This window comes from Enhydra lutris, unplaced genomic scaffold (genome assembly GCF_002288905.1).
Source record: "Enhydra lutris kenyoni isolate GAN:26980312 unplaced genomic scaffold, ASM228890v2 scaffoldscaffold4, whole genome shotgun sequence".
In the NCBI taxonomy this organism is placed as follows: Eukaryota; Metazoa; Chordata; class Mammalia; order Carnivora; family Mustelidae; genus Enhydra; species Enhydra lutris.
Genome location: NW_019154088.1, coordinates 57,203,758 through 57,227,986, shown reverse-complemented (window position 1 = coordinate 57,227,986; position 24,229 = coordinate 57,203,758). Strand labels below are relative to the sequence as shown.

At 42.9% G+C, this 24,229-nt stretch overlaps 1 protein-coding gene across 1 annotated transcript in view; it reads right to left on the bottom strand.

Annotated features, from left to right (window-relative positions):
* Positions 1-15,721, bottom strand: part of LOC111160069 (protein kinase C eta) — a 227,517-nt gene extending 211,796 nt beyond the window's left edge. The window contains exon 1 of the mRNA XM_022522881.1: positions 15,005-15,721. Within this exon, the coding sequence (XP_022378589.1) occupies positions 15,005-15,367 (363 nt within the window). The 5' untranslated portion in view covers positions 15,368-15,721. The remainder of the gene's footprint in view (positions 1-15,004) is intronic.
* Positions 15,722-24,229: the final 8,508 nt, after the last annotated feature.

The window sequence follows — 24,229 nt, the reverse complement described above, 5'->3', positions numbered from 1 at the left end:
CTTTGTGCTGGGCACTTTTAATGTCTTACATCTGATCTTCACTCCAGTCCTAGAAGGTAGCTAATGTGAGCACCACTGTCCGGAGGAGAAAACGGTCAGAGATGGAGGACTTGCTCACTGCAGCAGAGCCAGAATAATGCACCCAACTTGGTAACTCTGAGTCAACCTTCTCCATTACCTCCTTCTTGTTCCTCCACATGTCAAGCTTGTTCCTACCTCTGGACCTTCGGCTTAGCCAGCCCCTCTGCCCGGGATGCTCTTTCTCTAATGTTCATATGGCTGAGTGATTATCACTTGGGTCTCAGCCAAAATGTCCCCTCTCTGGGAGTCCTTCTCTGCCCCTTCTAGGTAAAGCAGTCATCTCATCACACTCTACCACATCACCTTGTTTTTGTTCTCCAGGGAGCAACTAACCACCATTTGTTATTTTCATAATCACCTGTTTGCCTGTTTATTACCTACCTCTCCACACTAGGATGGAAGCTCTGTGAGAGCCAAGATTCCGGGTGTTCTGTTCTCTGTCCTATCTGGAACACCAGGAATGGAGCTGGGCACACAGCAGGAGCTCAGTAAAGATCTTTTCTGCTGCCTCCACCCCACAGTGTGGTGGCGTTGGGGAAGATTCTTGGATTCAAGTCCACAGAGCTACACTCTAACTTCACTTCTAACCAGCTAGGGAGCTGTGGTCTGGACCACCTCTACTCAGATCAATTTCTACCATCATCAGGTCATTTCCCATGGTGTGCGTGAGGTGAACTGAAACTCAAGAGAAGACTGGAAAATCTTGTTGGGTCAGAGGGACCCAGACCATACAAGACCAGGGGTCACAAGACAAGAGGAGCAGACAAGCATCACTGACTTCATGGGCTTGTCTTAGACTAACACAAAGGTTCACCATAACACCCAGTGCAGCTCAAAAAGAGGGTAAACGTTTTAAATATACACCTATATCCTATCTCTCTTTACAGGCAAAAAGTTGATATTAACAAAAGATACAAACCAAAGTCAAACTGCCCTAGTTTTATTGGTGGTTTTTTTTTTCCAACTTTTCATCTACTGCAAACCTCAAAGAAACCCCTTCAAAAATAGAGGCTTTTGAAAATACCTAAATAACACAACCAAATAACCTTAAAATGGGTCATCCTCTAGCATATTTCACCAAGAACCAGACATTAAGTGAGAATACATTTTTTAGGCATGTATTATTCTCTAAAATTTATAACTCTTCTTTTCAACTAGTTAATTGTCTGCTATAATTAGCTGAAGTGAAAATGCCCTCAAATACAGGGGGAAATATTAGAACCACACCCTGGGAATTAGAAATTAATGAAAGCCTTATTTCTTATACCTTTCAACTGGGGTTTCTTAACCTGAAGCTGTGTCTACAGTTAGGCTTTGGGGACTGTAATCTGGTGACACTGATCCCAGCACATTGTCAATACACATGTATATGTGCATTTTTCTAGAAATAGGGCCCATAGTTTTTCATGATCACTAAAAGGATCCTGGGCTCAAAAACAGTTTCAGAAGCACTGCTTCTGCTGAGAATCTATTCTCAACTCTTCCGTACTATGACAGAACAATAGTAAAATAAAACAAAGCACTTAAGAGGTCTGCAGCTCACAAATTAATAAATGTTTTCTGTTTGGGGAATTATGCTAATATGTTTGAGACCTTTATGTACTCTTTCAGATATAATTTCAGATCTTAGAACAAATCTGACCATCAGCAGAATGGTCTCCAGAAGAAATTTCAGAAGGGAGCAAAACTTTCATTGTCCAATAGAACCATATCTAGTACCATTTAACTCTGATGCTGGAAGGGGCCGCAGGAAGGGGCCCTGTGACATCACAGGCAAGAATACCAAAGCCTCCTGTGAGGACAGAGGCACAATATCACATCTAAGTGCTATGAGAAAGATATAGAAACAGTGTCATGCAAGTACAAGGGCTAAATATGACTTACAAATGAAAATGCAGGGGCACCTGGGTGGCTCAGTCGTTAAGCATCTGCCTTCAGCTCAGGTCATAATCCCAGGGTCCTGGGATCAAGCCCCACATTGGACTCCCCACTCAGCGTGAGGCCTGCTTTTCTCCTTCTCCCACTCCCCCAGCTTGTGTTCCCTCTCTTGCTGTGTCTCTCACTGTCAATTAAATAAATAAAATCTTTAAAAGAAAAATGAAAATGCAGCTTTGGGATTTTGGTTTAAGTCCTTAAAGAACAGGGGCTAGGTCTAAAACAGGCTTACACTGGCCCCCTCTGTTTTGTTATATTAATATAATTATGAGGGGCTCATGTTGGCCATGGTTCTATCCTCTGACCAATTTCTTAATTTTTTTTTTTTTTTTAACCACAAGCACCAATGAAACCTTTTAGGCATTCCTCTCTCTGTAAGGTGCAAGGGTAAAGCTCATGTAAAACTGAAGGAACTCTCCAGAAGTCAGCACTTAATAAAAGCAGTGCTGATGAGCCCTCTATTAAGTGGTCTTTCTACTAAAAAGTCCTATGTGTTTTGAAAATCACTGCTGTATGTACCAAAATACACCAAAATAATAATCTTGATAAATCTCTCTGGATAGTACCATGATTCTCAACAAAAATTTCCCATCTCATAAAGTTCTTTGACAGAGTACTTCAACACTACAATAGCCAATACCCTTGGGCTCATTCCTCCATCTAATTAAAATGTCTGTTCTACAAGTGATTTATAGTATTTGTCATCACCTAAGGTGAATATATAGACTAGTGGCTACAGACATGTTGTGACTACAAAGCATTAATTACCATGTTGGTGAGAATGGCTTCTAGCAACAGCTCCAACAGTGGGATTCTCAGTCTCTCTCTGCCAACAAGTAACAGGGACATAACTTACAACCATCCCATAGGACAAGGAGCCATTACTGTAAATCAAGAAATATAATTGTGTGGCTTGACACGAGGACACACTGTAATTCCTTAAGGCTGATTCTAAACCAAGGAAACAACGCCAACATCACTGTCAATGCTAAAAACCATTTAGACATGAGCTAAATCCTCTTCAAGCCTGAGCAATTTAGATTTGGACCAATTCTTAGGAATTGCTAATAACTTTGATAAGACATAATTCATCTTGACTGCTTAAAAACAAACCAATCACTCCAAAAGAAAAATTATGTAACCATCTAACACACGGAGGCAGAGGCTATACCGATGGGAAGGGTCCTTGGAGATATTCTAGTGTAACCCCCTCATGATCTAAACCAGGGAACAAGGACCCTGACACACAGAGACTTGCCTAAGGTCACAGCTGATAGATGGCAAAGCCACACCTTGAACCCAGCTCTCCTGACTCCCATTATAACACAGCACTTACATGCTGCTGGAAATCGTATGATGAAATACAAGAGGCTTTTTTTTTTTTTTAATTGGGAAGTTAATATAATACTGATTTGCCATCAAAGTTAACTCCTCATAGGGATGCCTGGCTGGCTTAGTCGGAAGAACGTATGACTCTTGATCTCGGGGTTGTGAGTTCAAGCCCCACACTGAGTGTAGAGATTACTTAAATAAATATTTTCAAAAAGTTGACTCCAGGGACGCCTGGGTGGCTTAGCAGGTTAAGCCTCTCCCTTCATCTCTGCTCATGATCTCAGGGTCCTGGGATCAAGCCCTGCATCGGGGTCTCTGCTCAGCAGGGAGACTGCTTGCCCCTCTTTCTGCCTGCCTCTCTGCCTACTTGTGATCTCTCTCTCTGTCAAATAAATAAATAAATAACCTTTTTAAAAAAAAGTTGACTCCATATATTTACTAATAAGCCAGCTTCCTCTAAAATTTTAGGACACAAATATATATGTGTGTAAATAAACATCTACATAAATATACATCTAATTTAATGTATTTATGAATAAATTATTATGTATATCTAAACAAATCTAAGTAAATATACCTACATCTCTATGTTAAGTGTGAGTGTGTGCATCACATATCCTATGAACCAAGGCAACAGTAACACTTCGGCTATAGCCTTCGTTCCCACATTCTGCAAACAAGGCTGAGCTACAGTAAGTGTCAAAAGCCCAAAAACCTCCAGAACCGAGCAGGTGACAAGTGAAGAGAGCCAGTTCGTCACCGGGAGTGGCGTGGTCTGGCTAACTGGAGTACCATAGAACTAAGTATCTTCAGATTCAACATGAAAAACATCTCGGCCAAATGAATTCATCTGCGGGCTGTCCCTGGGCCTCAGTAAGACCCATCAGGCTTTTTGTCGTTGTCCTGAACTAGATAACCCTCCTGCTTCAAATCTATGGTTCTTTACTGATCGGTATGAAACTTAAGGTATTTACTGGTTCAAACAGGGTGTTACGGTGCCCTGGCTCTGGGATTCGAATGTTCTTTCAGGTCAGGTCATCTGTTCATAGGCATCACAACTTAGTCACTTTCCAAAGATGGAAACATTTCTAATGGGTCAGGAACATTTACCTTTCAAAAGCACACCTGTGATGTCTCCCCGGGGAAAACATTATCAGGTCAAAAGTTCCTTTTCTTCTTTTGAGGAATGATGTATCAGTCATTTAACTGAAGCAGGCCTGTGGCTATCTATGCTCGAGCTTTAGAAAAATCAGCTGTTTTCCCCAGAAAAATGTTCCTGATCTCCTCACAGCAGTTACTCACAGCATCTTAATATTTAACTTCTTTTCTGTAATTTCCTCATTGTTGGTTTTCTCCTCCAACCTCTCTCCCCCTGGAAACTCCAGGGCCTATGAAGGAAGAGGCCATGTCTGTCTTATCCCCTTGCCTCCCTAGGGTAGACACAGGGCATGCTCAGCGGTGGATGAATGCTCATCTAGGTCTTGGCATGTCATACATACACATGTAACAGTCTGTTAGAGAAGCCACCCCAGGAACAGAAAAGATCAATCCTAGTTAATCACCCATACTATCACACGCTGAACTCCCTCCCTCCAACCAATATCACATACTTCCAAGAGAGCCCAATTCCATATATCCACTCTTTCAGGATGGAGGGAACCATGGGCAATGGCAGCCCCAGGATGCTGAGGGAACACTAAGGAAGAGGACCCAGACTTGGGATGTCAGGTAAGTTTTCTGGGTAAGTGATGTCTACAGTGAGACCTGAGGCACAGGTGGGAACTAACCGGTGGCCCTTGGGGATGAAAGATGTGATTGGAGCAGAGTGTGGGTTGAGGAGAGGTGAGCAACAAGGCTCGAGAGGAAATGAGAGGCCGATCATGGAGAACATTCTATACCACCTTAAAGATGTGTGCTTTATCCAAGAGTAAAGGGGAGCCATTGAAGGTATTAAGGAATGACTCTCAGGTTGGCAACAGAGAAAACGCATTTTGGATACAGCAGTGTTAACAACAGAAAAGAGTGGTCAAGGCACTGAGTTTCCACTCAGGCCTCCATTTTATCATATTCTAATAAGACAGAGATAAGCAGTTAACACAAAAGGAGAACCTGATCTTGTCAGTTTCTCGTCCTTCTATTTCAAAAAACAGAAAAAAGACTGCAGACGGTTAAGCGTGTGCCTCTTGATTTCAGCTCACATTGTGATGTCAGGGTAGTGAGATGGAGCCCGTGTAGGGCTCGGCACTCAGCAGGGAGTCTGCTTGAGATTCTCTCTCCCTCTCTCTCTCCTTCTGCTCCTCCCCCTCCCCCGTGCCTTCTCTCTCTCTATCAAATAAATAAATCTAAAAGAGAGAGAGAGACTGCAGAAAATCCAAGGCACCTTTCTTATTCTAAGTAAATGCCACCCATCTCATAAAAATGTATTGCACTTTTACTATCATAACTAATCATCAGTCTGAACACCTGCCAGATACCAAAAGAGTTACATAAGATGAAATGATTCACACTCTGCCCACCAACCTCATTAACTCTCCAAGGCTGAATGCTTACTTCTTGCCTTGGCCCCAAATTTAACATGTTGGGCCTACAAATCACAACCTATTAACAGGCTTAAAAATCACAGTCTTTTCACCTGAAGCAAAAGCAAGGAATTTTTTCATCCACAGAGTTTTCAATCCATTACCATATGCATAGAGCATATAAACCCAGCCCAATCTTTCAAGTACATACTGACACATCATTAATTGACTTGTAAAAAGGGACACTGCAATAGTTATAAGTGGTCACTCCCCCATGATTTTATTTCTTTTGGGAAGATGAATAAAATGTTTAAAGACGTTCCCAAAATATTTACACTTTACTTGCTCCAAAATCACATTTAAGAAATTCATTCTTTGGACAAACATTTAGTGCATTCTATATATGAGACACTGCTCCAGGGGCTGGGTTTAGAACAATGAATAAGAGAGAAGGAATCTCTGCTCTCATGGTGTTTATACTTGAAAGGAGGAAGGTATAATAAGTAAATTAACAAAATGATCTCAAAGAATGATGAGGGCAATGAAGGATGACAAGATAATAACATGGTCAGGAAAATGCTCTCTGTAGGGGGGATCTTTTGAGCCACAACCTGCCTGATGAGAAGCAGCCAGCCCCACCACCACGAGATTCTTACAGTGAAACTGAAGACACAAAAAATCCAATCCAATTCCTGTACACTGGAATAAACCTCCCTAGAAATGCTAAAATATGTCTTTCCCCTCAACACTGTGAGCTCTTCAGTGTTGGGACACTGTTGGCCATTTGGCTCAGAAAGAAATAATTGTTAGAATAAATAATTGCACTGCAAAGTACAAAAGACAATGAACCGGTAGATAATGAATCTAGAAGAACTTAAATGCTATCAATTCATGCACCTGGATCCAGGAATCAGGAAAAAAAGGCAATCGACAAGGGTCCAGTGGAAACCTGGCACTTCCCCTGACAGGACTACCAAAAAGGTACCTCACTGAGAAGTTCAGAGAAAGCAGCCTTCCAGGGCTGCAGGGAACATAATGTCTTCAGGAGGGGTGAACGAGGAAAACAGTCTGAGATCCCGCCAAGCAGGTCCTTCCTTCCTGAGGGGATGCCAAGGTCTTTCCATGACGCAGCCTCCAGCTCCTCCTGCCTCCCCCCATTTCCCCATGTTCTGCATTAAGCATTAGATGCTGGTCCCATTTGGACAGTCACAAATAGAGAAAATACATGGAAGAAGGAAAGGTTTAATGTAGACAAATTTTCAGCTTTCGGAAATCTAAGAAATTGTGCAAAATCAACCAGTTCTAGAAGAAACAGAAAAAGAAATCGGCAGTGACAACTTAGAAAATGAGACTGTGTGCCCAAAATCAGAAACTGTAATGAATTTTTGATGCTGTTACTCTGATAAATATTTTCTACACGTAAGAGGCAATGAAGTTTTCAAGAGTCAACCTTGACTCAAACCTAATTCAGTCACTCACTTAACATCTTCTTTGGTAAAATCCTCATTATTTTTTCCTCTACAGTTTTATTGACGTATAACCATCATACAATAACATGCACATACTTAAACGTGAACTATCTGATGAGCTTGGACGTAAGTGTATAACTGTGAAACCATCACCACAATCAAAATAATAAATATATTCATCTCCCTCAAAAGTTTCCTTGTGCTGCCTTTGAAATCCATCCACCTCCATCCCCCATTCCCAAGCAACCACTGATCTGCTTCCTATCACTACAAACTGCTTTTCATTTGCTAGAATTCTGCCTAAATGGAATCATATGATATGCACTCCTTTTTGTCTGGCATCTTCCACTCAATAAAAATTATGTTGCGATTCAACATATCGTTGCACATACGAATGTTTCATCACATTTTATTACCAAGTAGTATTCCATTGTATGGGTGTAGAGTTCATCTGTCCAACAGACACATGAAAAGATGCCCAACACCACTGATCATCAGGGAAATGCAAATCAAAACCACAATGAGGTACCACCTCACACCACTCAGAATGTCTACGATCAAAAAGACAAGAAATAACAAGTGTTGTTGAGCGAGTGAAGAAAAGCGAATCCTCATCCTCTGGTGATGGGAATGTAAATTGGTGCAGCCACTGTGGAAAACGGTATGGAGGTGCATACATCCATACATCCATACAATCCAGTAATTCCACCAGTGAGTATGCCCCAAAAATGAAAATGCAAAGAGATACAGGCACCCCCTATGTTCACTGCAGCGTTAGTTACAATAGCCAAGACATGGAAGCAACTTAAGGGTCCATCGATAAATAAAGATGTGGTGTGTATACATGCATACACACACACACACACACACACACACACACACACACACACGAATATCTTGCTATTCACAACAGCATGGATGGACCTAGAGGATATTATGTTAAGTGAAAGAAGTCAGAGAGAGAAAGACAAGTACCATATGATTTCACATACATAGGCAATCTAAAAACAAAACAACAACCAAAACCAGAATCATAAATTTAGAGCACCCACCAGTGGCTGCCAAAAGGGAGGGGCTGCGGGGATGGGCAAAATAAATGATGAGAATTTAGGGGTATAAAATAATTCATGGGGATTAAAGGTACAGCAGAAGGGGGCGCCTGGGTGGCTCAGTGGGTTAAGCCGCTGCCTTCGGCTCAGGTCATGATCTCGGGGTCCTGGGATCGAGTCCCGCATCGGGCTCACTGCTCAGCAGGGAGCCTGCTTCTCTCTCTCTCTCTCTCTGCCTGCCTCTCTGTCTACTTGTGATCTCTCTCTGTCAAATAAATAAATAAAATCTTTAAAAAAGAAAAAAAAAAAAAAAAGGTACAGCAGAAGGAATATAATAATATTGTAATAACATTGTATGGTGACAGATGGTAAGTACAGTTATTGTGGTGAGCATTTCATAATGTACAGGATTGTCAAACCACTATGTTGTACACCTGAAACTGATAGAACATTGTAGGCCAACTATATTTCAATAAAAAAAATTTTTAATTCAACTGTTGACTTATATTTGAGAAGTTTCCAGTTTTGTTACAAATAAAGCAGCTATGAACATTCATGTATAAGTTGCACAAACGGTTTCATTTCTCTTGGTAAATACTTAAGAGTAGCTAGGATACATGGTAGGTGTATGTTTAACACTTTAAGAAACCACCAAACTGGGCTGCCTGGGTGGCTCAGTGGGTTAAGCCTCTGACTTCAGCTCAGGTCATGATCTCAGGGTCCTGGGATCAAGTCCCACATCAGGCTCTCTGCTAGGTAGGGAGCCTGCTTCCTCCTCTCTCTCTCTCTCTCTACTTGTGATCTCTCTCTGTCAAATAAATAAAATCTTTAAAAAAAATAAAAAAGAAAGAAAGAAACCACCAAACTGTTCTCCAGTGTGACTGTACCATTTTATATTCCTCACACTGGTGTATAAGAATTCCAGTTGCTCCATTTTCTCACTAACACTTGGTATGATTGATCTTTTTAATTTAACCTTTCCATGAATTTTCGTTTTAATGTGCATTTCCTTGATGACTCATGATTTTGAGCATCTTTTAATGTGCTCTTTTCCATGAAGGTGCCTATACAAATCTTGTCCCATTTTTAAGTCGAGTATTTTCCCATTGGGTTTTAAGAGTTCTTTTATAGGGGCACCTGGGTGGCTCAGTGGGTTAAAGCCTTTGCCTTTGGCTCAGGTTGTGGTCCCAGGGTCCTGGGATAGAGCCCCGCATCGGGCTCTCTGCTCAGCAGGGAGCCTGCTTCCTCCTCTCTCTCTCTCTCTGCCTGCCTCTCTGCCTACTTGTGATCTCTCTGTCAAATAAATAAATAAAATCTTTAAAAAAAAAAAAAAAGAGTTCTTTTATATGTTCATGTTACAAGTCTGTTGTCTGGTTTAACGCTGAAAATATTTCCTCCCTGTCTGTGGCTTGTGTTTTCACTTTCTTAAATTCTTTGAAAAGCAATCATTTTTAATTTTTATGGAGTTTGATTTTTTCTAATAGTTGGTGCTTTTTGTGTCCTATCTAAATAATATTTGCTGAACCCAATGTCACTACCATTTTCTTCTGTATTCCTATAGAAGGTTTACAGTTAAACTCATTTGTTGAGGTCTATGATCCATTTGGGGTTAATTTTTGTGTATGTTATGAGGTAAGGGACAGTGCTCACATTTCTGCATTTTGCTATTCAATTGTTCAAGTACTACTTCTGAAAAGATTATTTTCCCATCAAGTTGCCCTGGCATCCATCAAAAAAAAAAAAAAAAAAAAAAAAACCCAATCATACATATAAGAATTTAGATTCTCTTCCATTCCACTGATCGATCGGACTCTTTTTACTGCAATATCACATTACCTTGATTACCGTAGCATTACAGTAAGTCTTAAAATAGAGAGTTTAAGTCCTCCAAACTTGTTCTTTTTCAAAGAAAAAGATCTAAGAACTGTTCTTAGATCAGTCTAGGTCTTTTGCATGTCCATATAAGTTTTAGAATCGGTTGATCAATTTCTACAACAAAGCTTGCTGGGATTTTGACTAGGATTGCAACAAATCTATTGAACAAATTTGGGAAGAACTGGGGTCCTAACAATTTTGAACCCTCCCATTCATGAACACATTCCTCCCTCCATTACCTTAGATCTTTATTTCAGCAATATTTTGTCACTTTTCAGTGAACAAGTTTTGCATCTTTTATCAAATTTACCCAATTTCAAATATTTTTGATGGTCTTATAAATGGTATTTTTCTCTAGTTCAGTCCACTAATAGTATATAGAAATAACAATTGACCTTCGTGTATTAGTTTAGATCCTGTGACCTAGCTAAACTCACTTGTTAGATCTAGTAGCCCATTTGTAGATGTCTTAGAATTTTCTATGATCATACAGAAGGGAAATATGGCCAATCTGTGATGGCTTGTGCAGAACTGTTTAATAACACCTCTTAAAAGTGGTTTTTAAGAATTATTTGAAAGATTCATTCACCATAGCGTGACATCAGTGAATGGAGTTATTTACCCAATAAGGCTGTCTGCAAATAAAGACAGTTTTACTTCTTCCTTTGTAATCTTTATGCATTTTATTTTTTTAAATTGCCTAATGCACTGAATGGGACCTCCAACACACTGTTGAACAGAAGTGACAAGCACAGACATCCATGCCACTTCTGATCTTAGGGGAATATCATTCATTCTTTCACCATTAAGATGTTCCCTATATGTTTCTCACAAATGTCCTGCATCAGACTGAATAAGCTTCATTCTATTACTAATTTGTTGAGAGTTTTTATTACAACTGGCTATTTAATTTTGTCAAATACTTTTTCCGTATTTATTAGTATGGTCATACCAATCTCTTCTTTTATTCTGTTAATATGAAGAATTGCACTGATGGATTTTTAGATGTTTAATCAATCTTGCAGTCCTGGTTATAAACCTCATTTGGTGATAATGTACTACCCATTTGCTATATGGTTGGATTTGATTTGCTAAAATTTAAGAATTTTTATATCTATGTTCATGAGGGGCACGGATCTATAGTTTTATTTTCTTGAAATGTTTTCATCAGGTTTTGGTATAAGGGTCATGGAATGAGTTGAGATGTGTTTCTTTCTCAAATTTTCTGAAATAGGTTGTATAGAGTTGGCACTATTTCTTTCTTAATTATATGACAGAATTCACCAGTAAATCCATCTTGAGACCTTGAATCTGCATTGTGGAAGGTTTTTAATGAGAAATTTAAATACCTTAACAAACATAAAGCTACTCAAGTTACTTGAGTAAGTACAGGTAGTTTGTATCTTTCAAGAAATTTATCTCAGGGGCACCTGGGTGGCTCAGTTGGTTAAGCGACTGCCTTCAGCTCAGGTCATGATCCTGGAGTCCTGGGATCGAGTGCCACATCAGGCTCCCAGCTCCATGGGGAGTCTCCTTCTCCCTCTGCCTCCTCTCATGCTCTCTCTGTCTCTCTCGAATAAATAAAAAAAATTTTTTTTAAAGAAATTTATTTCATCTAAATTGTGGAATTTGACATAAAATTATTCATAATACTCTTTTTTTATTTTAATGCCTGTAGGATCTATAATGATGTTCTTTCTTTCCTATATTGGTAATTTTGTCTTTTCTCTTTTCTTGATCATCCTGGCTTGAGGCTCATTAATTTTATTGTCCCCCCCCCACAAGAACCAGCTTTTTGTTTCATTGATTTTTCTCTATTGTTTCTCTTTTCTACTTTACTTTGCTTCCTTTTAGTTCCACTTGCTCTTCCTTTTAGTTTCAGATGGAAACGTAGGTCTTTGAGATCTTTTCTAATTTAACTAATGCTGTGAAATACTGCTTAAGAACTTTTTTTTTTAATTTTTTTTTAAATTTTATTTATTTATTTGACAGAGATCATAAGTAGGCAGAGAGGCAGGCAGAGAGAGAGGAAGGGAAGCAGGCTCCCTGCTGAGCAGAGAGCCCGACGTGGGACTCGATCCCAGGACCCTGGGATCATGACCTGAGCCGAAGGCAGCGGTTCAACCCACTGAGCCACCCAGGCGCCCTGCTTAAGAACTTCTTTAGCTGTATCCCATCTACCTCCTTGAGCTTTTATGCAGATTTAATGAAATATGTATAGTCAGTCAGAAAAGAAATATTTAACTGCCTACTCCATGTCAGGCATTAAGATTGGTATTAGAAATACACTGCATTAAAATAAATCTAATCCCTTCTCTCATCAAGATTAGAAGGTAATACTGAAAATATTGGTCCAAAATAAATGTTATCTTCTTGATACTTAGAAGGTACATTAAGCCAGAATGCAGAACCATGATTTATTCTAATGAAAAATGTATTTTCTGTTTTTGTCTCTCTACTCATGAACTAGCAAAAATTAAGTCACTAGATCTTTTTTTTTTTAAGTTCAGAGATTTGTAATTCCGATTGCACCATATGAATTTATTGTGGAGTAAAATCAAATATTCGATAAATAAGTATTCCTGTAATTCTAAACTTGAAAACCACCTTTAGATTTATAAAGAATCCTTTAAAAAACAAGCATTCCATATATTTCTAATATTTTCCTAAGATTTTTCTTAAAAATTAATGAAACACTCTACTCATACTATCTATCCTATCCTGTTTCAAATTACCCAAAACTTAAAAAAAAAAAAAAAAACCCAGAACTTTTTACAAAATACTCTGCCCTTGCCCCTAATCAAATATAAATGCATGGCAAACCACTGGTTTCAAGGCCTTTTAAATGGTGACCTAGCCTACCAAATGTTCATGTTTTCAAAAACACCACCAGTGTGTTAGTTAAACATCTCAGTATAATTAATTCAGGCAACTGTAGATATAGATATTTAACATATATTTAAATCTTTGTTCATCCAGGATCTTCCTACCATATGCTTCTTCCAGTCCTATTCTCTTGGTCTTCATTTAGGCCACAGGTTCTCAATCTTGACTGTACACTGGAATCACCTGGGACCCTGATAGTACTGATACTAGCTAGGGTCCCACAACCAGTGATGCTTGAAGTTTTTAAAAGTGGGGATTTTCAAAAGCCCCCCATGTGATTCAATGGTGCAGACCACAGGTAAGAAGGACCAGTCTAGGCTCCCTCCAGGAAGTCATGCTTCTAATAACCATTGGCCATTCCCTACCACCATACTTCAGAACCTGGTTCCTCCAGAGCTTTCCCAATCAAACTCCTAATCAAACACTAATTCAGTAATTCCATTTGCATTCCTAGGCTCACCTCTATTTCTATTTAGAAATTCACAGGATAAAATGTAAGTCTTTATTTTAGCCATTCCTCTCCAATCCACTTCTAAATTTCATAAAGTTCAACTGAAGAGAAATTAACTCAATATAATTTGATGATATCGTTAAATAGTCATTATGTTTTCTTCTACAAAAAGACGGTTCTACAAGCCACCTGTAATTTTACAGAATATATGATAATATTACCAGTTCCTCAAAGTATAAAATATTGAAATGAGTCTTTGTTACTATCCATCTGATTCCACCACTTGTTAATTTCAAACAGGTTTTCACTACTGAATCACATTCTGGACTCAAAACTGACATCCTCTGAACTTAAACCATTAAACTCCTGAGAATCTTCCAACAGCTCTACTCCACTTTGCCAAACCAGACCACTTGATTATAATTATCATTTCATCACGTAAAAGTGGGAAGGAGAACACCTGGATCACAAAGACAGTACCGAGAATAAGCAGCAACGGCATTTTAGCACTGAGCAGAGTGCTAATAGAAATTTTAATTTACTTGCAGCAGAAATGTTGTCTCGTGGGAACTATGTGAAAAGTAGAGGCAAGCAGGAAGTTGCTGCTAACTACTTGTCAATACACAGAAACACCAGCAGGAGAGATGGGACAACTGGGGGTGGCCCACAAACTACTGAAGAGTTCTCAAAGCTCCCAGACCAATAGCAGCAGAAAGGTGCACGCAAGACTCGCACCTCTCAGGCTGTGAAAGAACCACCGAAGTTGCTTACAAACACAGGTAAACCTCATCTCCTTGGAAAACTGCTAAGCAATAAAACTTCGCCAACGTGCAGACCCAGGAACTCTGATCCCTGCCAGTGTGGGTTATGTACCCATGGGATGTAATGGATCTGCATGCTGAAACACGTGTGCACGTCTGAGCAGCTGAACCAACACGTATCCATAAACATTATGAATAATACTTGCGAGAATGTATGGCTTTCTCCTAAGAAGCGCTTTAAGGACTTTACCCAGATCAAATCACTTTCATATCACATCTTCCTCACCTTTCTTTGTACTACCCGTGTGCGTGCGCAGAATCAGGGCGCCTCATCCAAAGTCTGGGCAGTGGGGGATGGAGGGTGTTGTCACTCCCTCCGCCCTGACTTCCCGTTAACCCAAGCTGCCATCCCAAAAGGGGACCATGTCCGGGCTGGCTTCCTGAAGACACGCATGAGCCCTCACACACCCACCGCGATCACGTCACTAGTGCCGCGGCCACCTGGGTGAGGACCAAAATCTGGAGGGAATTCCCTTCGCCGCGGAGCTCGGCAACAGCATGGGAAAGCGGGACCCGGGAGAGATTTGAAAAGTGGAGGGGAAAACGAGTCAAGCGGACACAACCGGGAGGGATCACAGCTACTCACCCAGCCCTCGAATGTGTCCGAGGCGCCCGCCGTGCGCAGCAGCTCCTGGAATTGCAGGGTGCAGTTGGCCACGAAGTGGTCATAGCCCAGGGGCGTCTCGTGGAAGACGGCCAGTTCGAGGTGGCCACCGTCGGTAACGTTGGTGCAGAACTCCTCATTGTACGTGGGTTTGTTGGTCTTCTGTTTGGTGCTGGTCTGGCCCACGCGCACCTGGTCCACGCTCACCGTCAGGTAGGGGTCCAACAGCTGGTAGCCCTTCTTGAAGAGCGAGTGGCGCAGGGACCAGCGGGTGGGCTGCAGCCCCACAGCCTCGCCAATACGAACCCTCAAGTAACCATTGAACTTCATGGTGCCGGACGTCATGCCGGCGCCGCTGCCCGGGCCCCGGGGGGCCGCGCTGGCTCGCAGCGGGAGAGCCTGGAGCCCCAGCTCAAGCCAGCCCTCGCGGCAGCCTCAGGAGTGGAGGCAGCTCCTGGGAAAAGCAGCGCCCAAGCCCCCCTCGACTGGTCATTCTGCCTCCTCCGGGGGACCTTCCCCTCCCCTCCTTCCCTCGCCCCCTCCCCCGCGAGGTGGAAAGGAGGGGAGCCCGGAGCCGAGCCCTCCGCGAGCCGGGGTAGCCCGATCGTCCCTCTCCAGCGCGCGGCGCTTCCCGGGGGTTCTCAAAGGATTGGCCCCTTCTCCAGAGCCGGGAAGCTCCTCTCCCCGGAGAGCTGGAGCGACCCGTCCGGTTAGCTCCAGCCCCAAGCGTCTCTTGCCCCCGCCTCCTCCTGCTTCTCCTCCTGCCCCCGCCTCCGCGGGCTCACGCTCTCCCCCACTCGGCGAGCTTCAAACCAGGAAGCAGCTGCCGCCGCATCCCCGGTAGGATCCTCGCGCCGCCAGGCTCCAAGTTCACAGAAGCCCTGCGCGGAATTCCGCGCCGGGTCCCGCGCCTTTCGAATCCCGGGGGCGTGGCGCGCAGCCCGCGGGGACTATGGGTCGGTGGCCGGGCGCGCGCAGCCGGGAGCCCCACGCGGGCTCGCTGGCCCCGCTCTGCGCGCGCTCCCTGTCGCGCGTGGTCTGGCTGTGCTTGGTGGGCTAGAGGCTCCCCCAGGTGCAGGCCTTAAAGGCAAGGGCTCGTGGCCAAGCGCGAGACAACACCTGGCGCCTGGGAGACGGGTCCAGAGAGTGCTGGGGGGCGGAAGGAGGAGGAGGGGGAGCGGAAGGAGGAGGAGGGGGAGCAGGAGCCGGGAACCCGCGCTCCTGGAGTCGCCGGCACCCTCCTTACCACCGGAGGAGTTGGGCTGGCGAGCCTGCCTGGCGGTGTGGGAGAGGCAGCGGCCTGAGCGGGCGCTTGCCGGGGAGGTTCCTTTTCCTAGTCTTTACAGGAATGGCTCATCCCCGCTTCAGCTCGGGCCCATCCTGTTTGTGCGCCTTTCCTGCAGAGAGTAATTACACGGTTGCTTTTTTGTTGTTGTTGTTTTTAATAGGGTGGTAATAATGATGGAAATCCTGCCCTCCTCCTTCCTCGGAGAGGTGTGTCTTGTTGCACAAAGAGCAGGAAAGTTCGGTTCTGAAGAGAGACATGGCTGAGATGTACTAAGTCTCTCTGAGGAGTGGGTGGTTCCTGGTCTGCCAAGCCTGGCATAGCAAGGGCAGAAGATGTTCAACACAAACACTGTCCCTGACACACGTGTGCAGAAGAAATCGCCTCTTCGAGGAACATTCCAACTTGTTGCTGCGTTTGCAAGTCAGAGTTGGCAGCCTTTTGTTCCTTTGCACCGTGGGGCCAGGAGTTTGGGGGCCCTTGGGTGAACCGTCCATGTACTGTGCTTTACCGCAAAGCTAAGGGCCAGCCACAACCAATTTGTCTCCCATAAAGCCTAGGCTATTTTTTTTTAATTTTTTATTTATTTGTTGGAAAGAGAAAGAGAGATCACAAGTAGGCAGAGAGGCAAACAGAGAGAGAGAGGGAAGCAGGCTGCCCGCTGAGCAGAGAGCCCGATGCGGGGCTCGATTCCAGGACCCTGAGACGATGACCTGAGCGGAAGGCAGAGGCTTTTTTTTTTTTTTTTAGATTTTTTATTTATTTATTTGACAGATAGAGATCACAAGTAGGCAGAGAGGCAGGCAGAGAGAGAGGAGGAAGCAGGCTCCCCGCTGAGCAGAGAGCCCGATGCGGGGCTCCATCCCAGAACCCTGAGATCATGACCTGAGCTGAAGGCAGAGGCTTAACCCACTGAGCCACCCAGGTGCCCCAGGAAGGCAGAGGCTTAACCTACTGAGCCACCCAGGCGCCCCAACCTAGGCCATTTTTAAGATACTTAAGTACATTCTGTCTGGCTATTCTTGTTCCCCTGAGAGCAGGTCAGGCCCTCGCGCCCTCCACCCAGGGCTCTGTTCGGGCCCTCCTCAATAATTTCACTCCTGTGAATGGAGGCACACTAGAGAATGAAAAGGAGCAATGGGACGGTCAGGGAGGGCCTGTCTTAAAAACATCAAAACTTCTTTTAAGAGAACTAGGCAGGGATGCAGCGTGTCGTCCTAAGGACACTTTAGCTCTAGGCAAGGCTAATAAAGCAAGCTCTCAAACAGCCAGGGAGCGTCCATGTGGCCCTGGTGCTCCAGGGAAAGAGGTCAGGGGGACCATTTGGGTCAACTCCGTCACCCTCTCCAAAGAGCAGGCCTCTGGGTGTTACACGTAAACAATGACTCTTGGAACACTACATCCAAAACTAATGATGTACTATATGGTGACTAACATCACATGCACACACAAAAAAGAACCACTGAAAGATGGACTGCTGTTGAACTTTGGCATTAAAAAAATATAGTCCCCAAATGGTGAGTAGCCACACATCCTGGGGCTGGGATGTGAGGGACACTAGACACTCCATTTCTGCCCTATCATCAGTAGGTACAGGTGGGCAGTGGCGACAGAGCCAGGAGAAAGACAGCAAAGAAAAACAGATATAGCTCACATATGTGGGGTGTGCAGGGAAGGAAAACTCAGGTGCAATGGGACAGTGGAACCTGGAGGGGGGTGGTCAGGGAAGGGTCCCCTGAAGGACACAGAAAAAGGATCAGTGTATTCAGGGTTCCCAAGGGAAGGGACAGCTTCACCTGTTTCAGAAACAAGAGGGACTCCATGTGTCTGGAGCCCAAAAAAAGGTGAGGAGTAAGTGGCTGAAATTCACCTGAAAAGGTGACTCGACTGGTAGGTCATGGGAAAGTCTTTGGACATGGTCTGTGGGCAGTTGGAAGCCTCTGAAAGTTAAGCAGGTACAGGGACAGATGAGATTTGTCTTTTAAAATCTCTTTCTGGGGGGTGCACCTGGCTGGCTCAGGGGAAAGAGTATGCAAATCTTGATCTCAGGGTCGGGAGTTCAAGCCCCACTTTGGGTGTAGAGATTACTTAAATAAATAAGTAAACCAACAAACTTCAAAAAAAAAAAAAATCTCTTTTCAGGCCATGTGAAGAATGGATTGAAAAGACAAAGCATGGGTGTGGGGAGACCCATCAGGAGGCAGATGCCAAAGTCCAAGGAGAGAAAACAGTGACTGGGACTGAGGTGGTGGTGACGGAGATGCAGATGGATGTGAGAAGGGTTTTGGAGGTAGAATACTCAGGCCCTGGTGTTGGACGTGGTGTAGGAGGAAGAGGAAAGTATCAAGGGTAATTTGCAGGCATCCAGCTAAAGCAGCTGTGTGGACTGGGGAGCCATTTGTGGTTAGGAACCACTAGAGAAGGAACAGATTTGTGGAGGGAGATGAACAGTTTAATTTGAAACATCTGAATTTTGAAATATCTTCATACATTTGAGGTGAAATCTGAACCGGGCACTCAGCTATGTGCCTGTGAAGCTCAGAGGTGTGGTCTGAGCTAAAGACACAAAGTGAGGGGCCATTGGTATATAGGTAGCAACCAAAGCCAGAATAAGGGATGACATCAAGATTGTGGAGAAAAGTTGGGAACAGACTGTAGCATGAGGAAAGAAGGGGCCTTAGGATAGAGTCCTCCAGAAACCCCAGCATGGATCAATGGAAGCGAGGTGGGCAAGGGGGTTCTGAACAGCAGCAGGGGTGTAAGAGAAAAACCAGGAGGACACAGTGTCCAGGTATTATGAAAACCAACCAAAGGGTTTTCAAACAAGAAGGAATTGGTTAGTTAGGCCAAATGACACTAAGAGATCGAGTAAAGAAGGACTAAAGGCAGTCATGAAGAGATGGCGATGGACATCCTTAGTAATCTTGGAGCCATTTTTGTAGAGGGATGGGGGCTAAAGCCCATTTCGAGTAGCTTGAGGTGAAAAATAAGGAAGTGGAGAGAGTTAAGTGTAGACACTTGTTCAAGAGGTTGGGCTGGAATGAGGAAGAGAGAGCTGAGGAGGAAGATGGGATCACGGGGTGAGGGCTTTTTATTAAGGGGGAGCAACAGAAGAGAGGAGAGAAATCATACAGTTCTGAGACTGCAGGCGGGAATGCCATCTGAGACATGGGGGGAAAATGGCACTTAGTTTAGGACAAACTTCTATGTTTGTGGTTTTCAGCCTGCTGTCCAGAATTGCCTCTCTACAGTCAGGAGACATGGTGACCAGCAGCCCCAACTACTCAGATTTCTAGCTTCACGGCCCCAATGGAAAGAGGATTTTCTTGACCCACCTTCTTAAATCAACCTGGGGAAGACCCTGAATGTCCCCAGCCTATGTCATGTGCCCTTGGGTGGCTCCTGGGGGGGAACACCAGACAAATAGTATACAGCACACAGTACAAAGCGCCTGTGGGAAGGGACTGTCTGCCAATACAAACTTCACCTGTGTCACAGCTTCTGTCTAGAGCTGGTCCTGACTTTCAAGGAAGGCAGGGGACAAAAATTCCCCTCTCTATATACATCCCACCCCGCTGAATAGCAGCATGTAATGTAATGTAGTAATTTGCATATTTGTACTGACTGCTTTAAATTCAGTGTTGTAGGTCCTTTTATCACTAGAGGTTTGTTCATTTTTTTTCTTCTTTATTGCTATTACTATTTCTTTTGTCAGTCACACTATAACTATGGACTTCTCATATACAATTCCTAGCACATTATCTAAATGCTTTTTTGACTGATTGCTTGATTGACTGAATTACTATCATTCATCTAATTTCTTTTTTTTAAAGATTTTTAAAATTTATTTACTTGAGAGAGAGAGTGAGAGAGAGCATGAGAGGGGAGAAGTTTAGAGGGAGAAGCAGATTCCCCCAGAGCTGGGAGCCCCATGCCAGACTCGATTCTGGGACTCCAGAATTCTGGGACTCCAGCTGAGCCACCCAAGGCACCCTTAGTCATCTAATTTCTTAAGTAACACTTCCCACAACCTCCATTCCACTTTAAAATAGAATCAGAGAATAAAACAGCTAGGTCAAAAATTATCCCATGCCATTATGAAATGGCACAACCTTTGGACGGCAGTTTGATGGTATTTGTCAAAAGCTTCAAACAGGGGCGCCTGGGTGGCTCAGTCAGTTAAGCATCTGCCTTCAGCTCAGGTTAGGATCTCAGGGTCCTGGCATGGAGTCCAGTATCAGGTGCCCTGCTCGGTAGGAAGTCTGCTTCTCCCTCTCCCGCTCCCTCTGCTTGTGCTCTCTCTTTCCCTCACCCTCTCTCTGTCAAATAAATAAATAAAATCTTTTTTTTTTTAAACCTGGTTTTTCAAACCAGTTCTTTGCCAAAGGAGGTCTGGCAATAGCAGAATGACTAAGTAAATTACAGAATAGCAACTAAATGGAATAGTTATTAAAATGACACATGATAAACAACATAGAAAAAAATAGTAAATAATATTTTTAAATGTAGAGTAAGAAATATACATATGTTATGAAGTACCTAAAATAGGTAAACCAAAAGATAAAGAAATCAACACAAGTAAATGAAAACAGCTCTTACAGTGTTGGACTCACAAGCGAATAATAAACATACTTATCTAAGAGGGCTCCGAAGATAAAGTAATTCACATGAACTATGTGATACATACACAAGAAGTATGTGACACAATGTGATACATTTCAACCGTTCCCTTGGCTGTCCTGTTATTATGTATTGAGCATCCACCAGCATTGTAACAAGCCACTTCGCAAACCTTATTTCGTTTGATCCTCGTGACCACCATGTGAGGTAAGTGTTACTATCTCTATTTTACAGTAAGGAAACCGAGAGTCAGAAAGGTTAAATGAATTGGAACATAGTTCGTACATGGTAGAGCTGGGATTTGACCCATTTCTTCAAATGCATGTCTGGGGCTCCCGGACAGCTCAGTTAACAACTCTTGATTTCAGCTCAGGTCATGATCCCAGAGTTGTGAGATCGAGCCCTACGTTGGGCTGCATGCTGGGCATGGAGCCTGCTTATGATTCTCTCTCTCCCTCTCCCTCTGCCCTTCCCCCTGCCCCTCACCCCTGTTCGCACACATGGCGCTATAAATAAATAAACCCCATCCCAGAGTGGTTGTAATGCACAGTAGGATTGAAAACTACTGCTGTACATTGAGAAAAAGAAGATCGAGATTCTCAGTAGGCGGGAGAGGGTGGTGTGCGGGGCAAGACAGCAGTGTTCCCCATGCATTCTCTAAATATGCGAAGGTACACATGAATAAGTGGGGCCACCCTGTCGTACCTGTAGGTGTTCCAAAAAGCATGGAGAAAGGTAAGATATTTCACAAATAGAGTAACATTTCTCAGAACGGAAGGAGGACACCAGTCTCCTATGAGAAAGGACACAGTGTATTAGGCAGAATGAGTTTAAAAAAGACCCTCCCCTGACCCATCATTGTGAGGTTTCTGAACTCTAGGATAAAGGGAAGATCTTCAGGGACTTTCAGGAAGAAACAGAAGCAAAATAGGGGGCTGGGAGGGATGTGGGATGAGTGAGCCAATGGCTCCGGATACACCAATCCGTGAGCCAATGGGTCAACAGTTTACAGTGAAAGAGGGAACAAAGGAAAGGAAATATGGAAGGCAGAAGTCCTAGAAGCACAGGCAGAGTGGGTGGGCGGAGCTTCTCAGCCTTCTTTAGGCTTCCTCAAAAGAAGAGCCTTCAATTACCGTTTGCCTCAAAGCCCACTTAAGCCCCACAGCCATGCCAGGGCTCAACCCTGCCATCCACAAAGACCCTTCAAACCAGATTCCAGAGACTGAGGTCAGAGCAGAGGAGCAAGCGTAAAACTATTACCCTCGCAAAAAGCGGTCAAGTTGATAACACTTTGCACTGACAATTGCCTGGACAGAGCCTCGTGATCAAGAACAACAACTCCACAAAACATTTCTGCCTAATAGGAAAATCGAATGAAATTAAAAATGTATGTGTGTAAAGCGAACAAACACGAATCTCTCCCACGGCCATTTTCTTTTTTCAACATAATTCACCTACTTAAATCTACCCATATTAGAATATTTTCATTTGAAATCCTTTACATCACCCAAGTGCATTTCTTAGTAGGTGTATGGAACCTTGGACAACCTTACATTCCTTCCATTAAGAAGCAGGTTCAGAGGGGCACCTGGGTGGCTCAGTGGGTTAAGCCGCTGCCTTCGGCTCAGGTCATGATCTCAGAGTCGTGGGATCGAGCCCCACATCGGGCTCTCTGCTCAGCAGGGAGCCTGCTTCCTCCTCTCTCTGCCTGCCTCTCTGCCTGCTTGTGATCTCTCTGTCAAATAAATAAATAAAATCTTTAAAAAAAAAAAAAAGCAGGTTCAGAAATGTCCTCAGCCTGAATTATAGTTGTGTGATTAAAAAAAAAAAAAAACCACACCTCATATAATAAAAGAAGAGATAGTTTAGAGGAGTTAAGACTTATGACGTTGTCACCCCGACATTCTGTTGTATCCACCTCTATAACAACAACATTAAGTAACATGTCACCAATGAAGCAAAAATTTCTTTTCAAACTAAAATTGTTTAAAAATCCTAAATTCTGAGTGCAGGGCTTATTATTCCTCCTCATTTTTAATATTTTTCTTGTTGTGTTAATATTTGCAAAGGCACTAGTAATAGAAGCAAATGTATATGGTTTACAATAGTAATAATGACTTTCTCTAAAGCCTACTATTAATTTAGCTATCGGACAGTTTGCTTCATTCACCTTCCTCAGTTAACTCCAGTCCATTAACAAGCCACGTGGTTACTAACAACAAGTAGGGACCAAATTATTAGATTTTGTGGCTTCTGTAGGAAACCCGTAAGAGGAAAATGATCATTTTGCTCTAATAGCATCTTTCTCTTGCCCTTCACGGGGTTTCCTCCATGTTGTTGGTGGTATCCTCTGGTTCACTTGGTGACCAGAGGTACTGAGAGTTTTGTAGAAGTTATTATTTGTAAAGCACTTGGAAGAGTACCCAGAGCGAAGTCAGCAATTTTACAAATGTTTATTAGTATAGGTGGCTTTTTCTTCTTTTCACTTATGTAATTTGGGATTTTTCCATAATGAAAGTTTTAGCCACTTATTAAAAAATTTTAAGGTAATATTAAAAAACTACACACCAAATCACAGATAAGGTTGACTTTAACCCTTTGAAACTGTAATCATTTCCTGTCATCTTTCTGGTGAAACTTAAACGTTTTCTGATTCTTGGAAATGAAGAAGCAGTTTGGCCCCTCTTCTTAAGAGTGTAGAGTTCATAGGAAGGAGGCATTAAAAAAAAGACCTTTTGTCCTTGAAATCCAGACAATGAAGTGTAAAATTCACACCAGCCCCAGTCATCTTTCTCATATAAGAACAAAAATATAACTTTCTATGAAACTAATCAAGGCACCTTTCTACATTAAAATCTTTCAAAGTACTTCCCTTTTCCTTTTTTAGAACTCTGAATTGACACGTTTGTTTTGCACACAGAAAGTTAGCACATGTTTATTCTAGATACTAGATGAGCAAAACAGGTAAATACTTTGTAGTAAATCAAGCTACTATCTATTTTTAATCCTAATTTAATAAAGCCCCACCAAGCAGTCAACATAATTTTAACTCTGGAAGCCAACAACCAACAGCAAGGCATTTCAGGCAGTCTGACCATGAATTTTGGGGTGGAGTGGGGAGTCAGACAATCCTGAATCTGACTTTTTGACAAAGTTTAACAGGCCCAGCTGGTTTTCCTGCACCCAAGTTTAAGACCCCTACACGTAAGAGACAGTAACATTCAAAGACTTAGGTTTGCAACCTCCAAAAGTGTTAGATTGTCGGACAAGTCACGCAATTGTACAGAACTAAACGAGAAGCC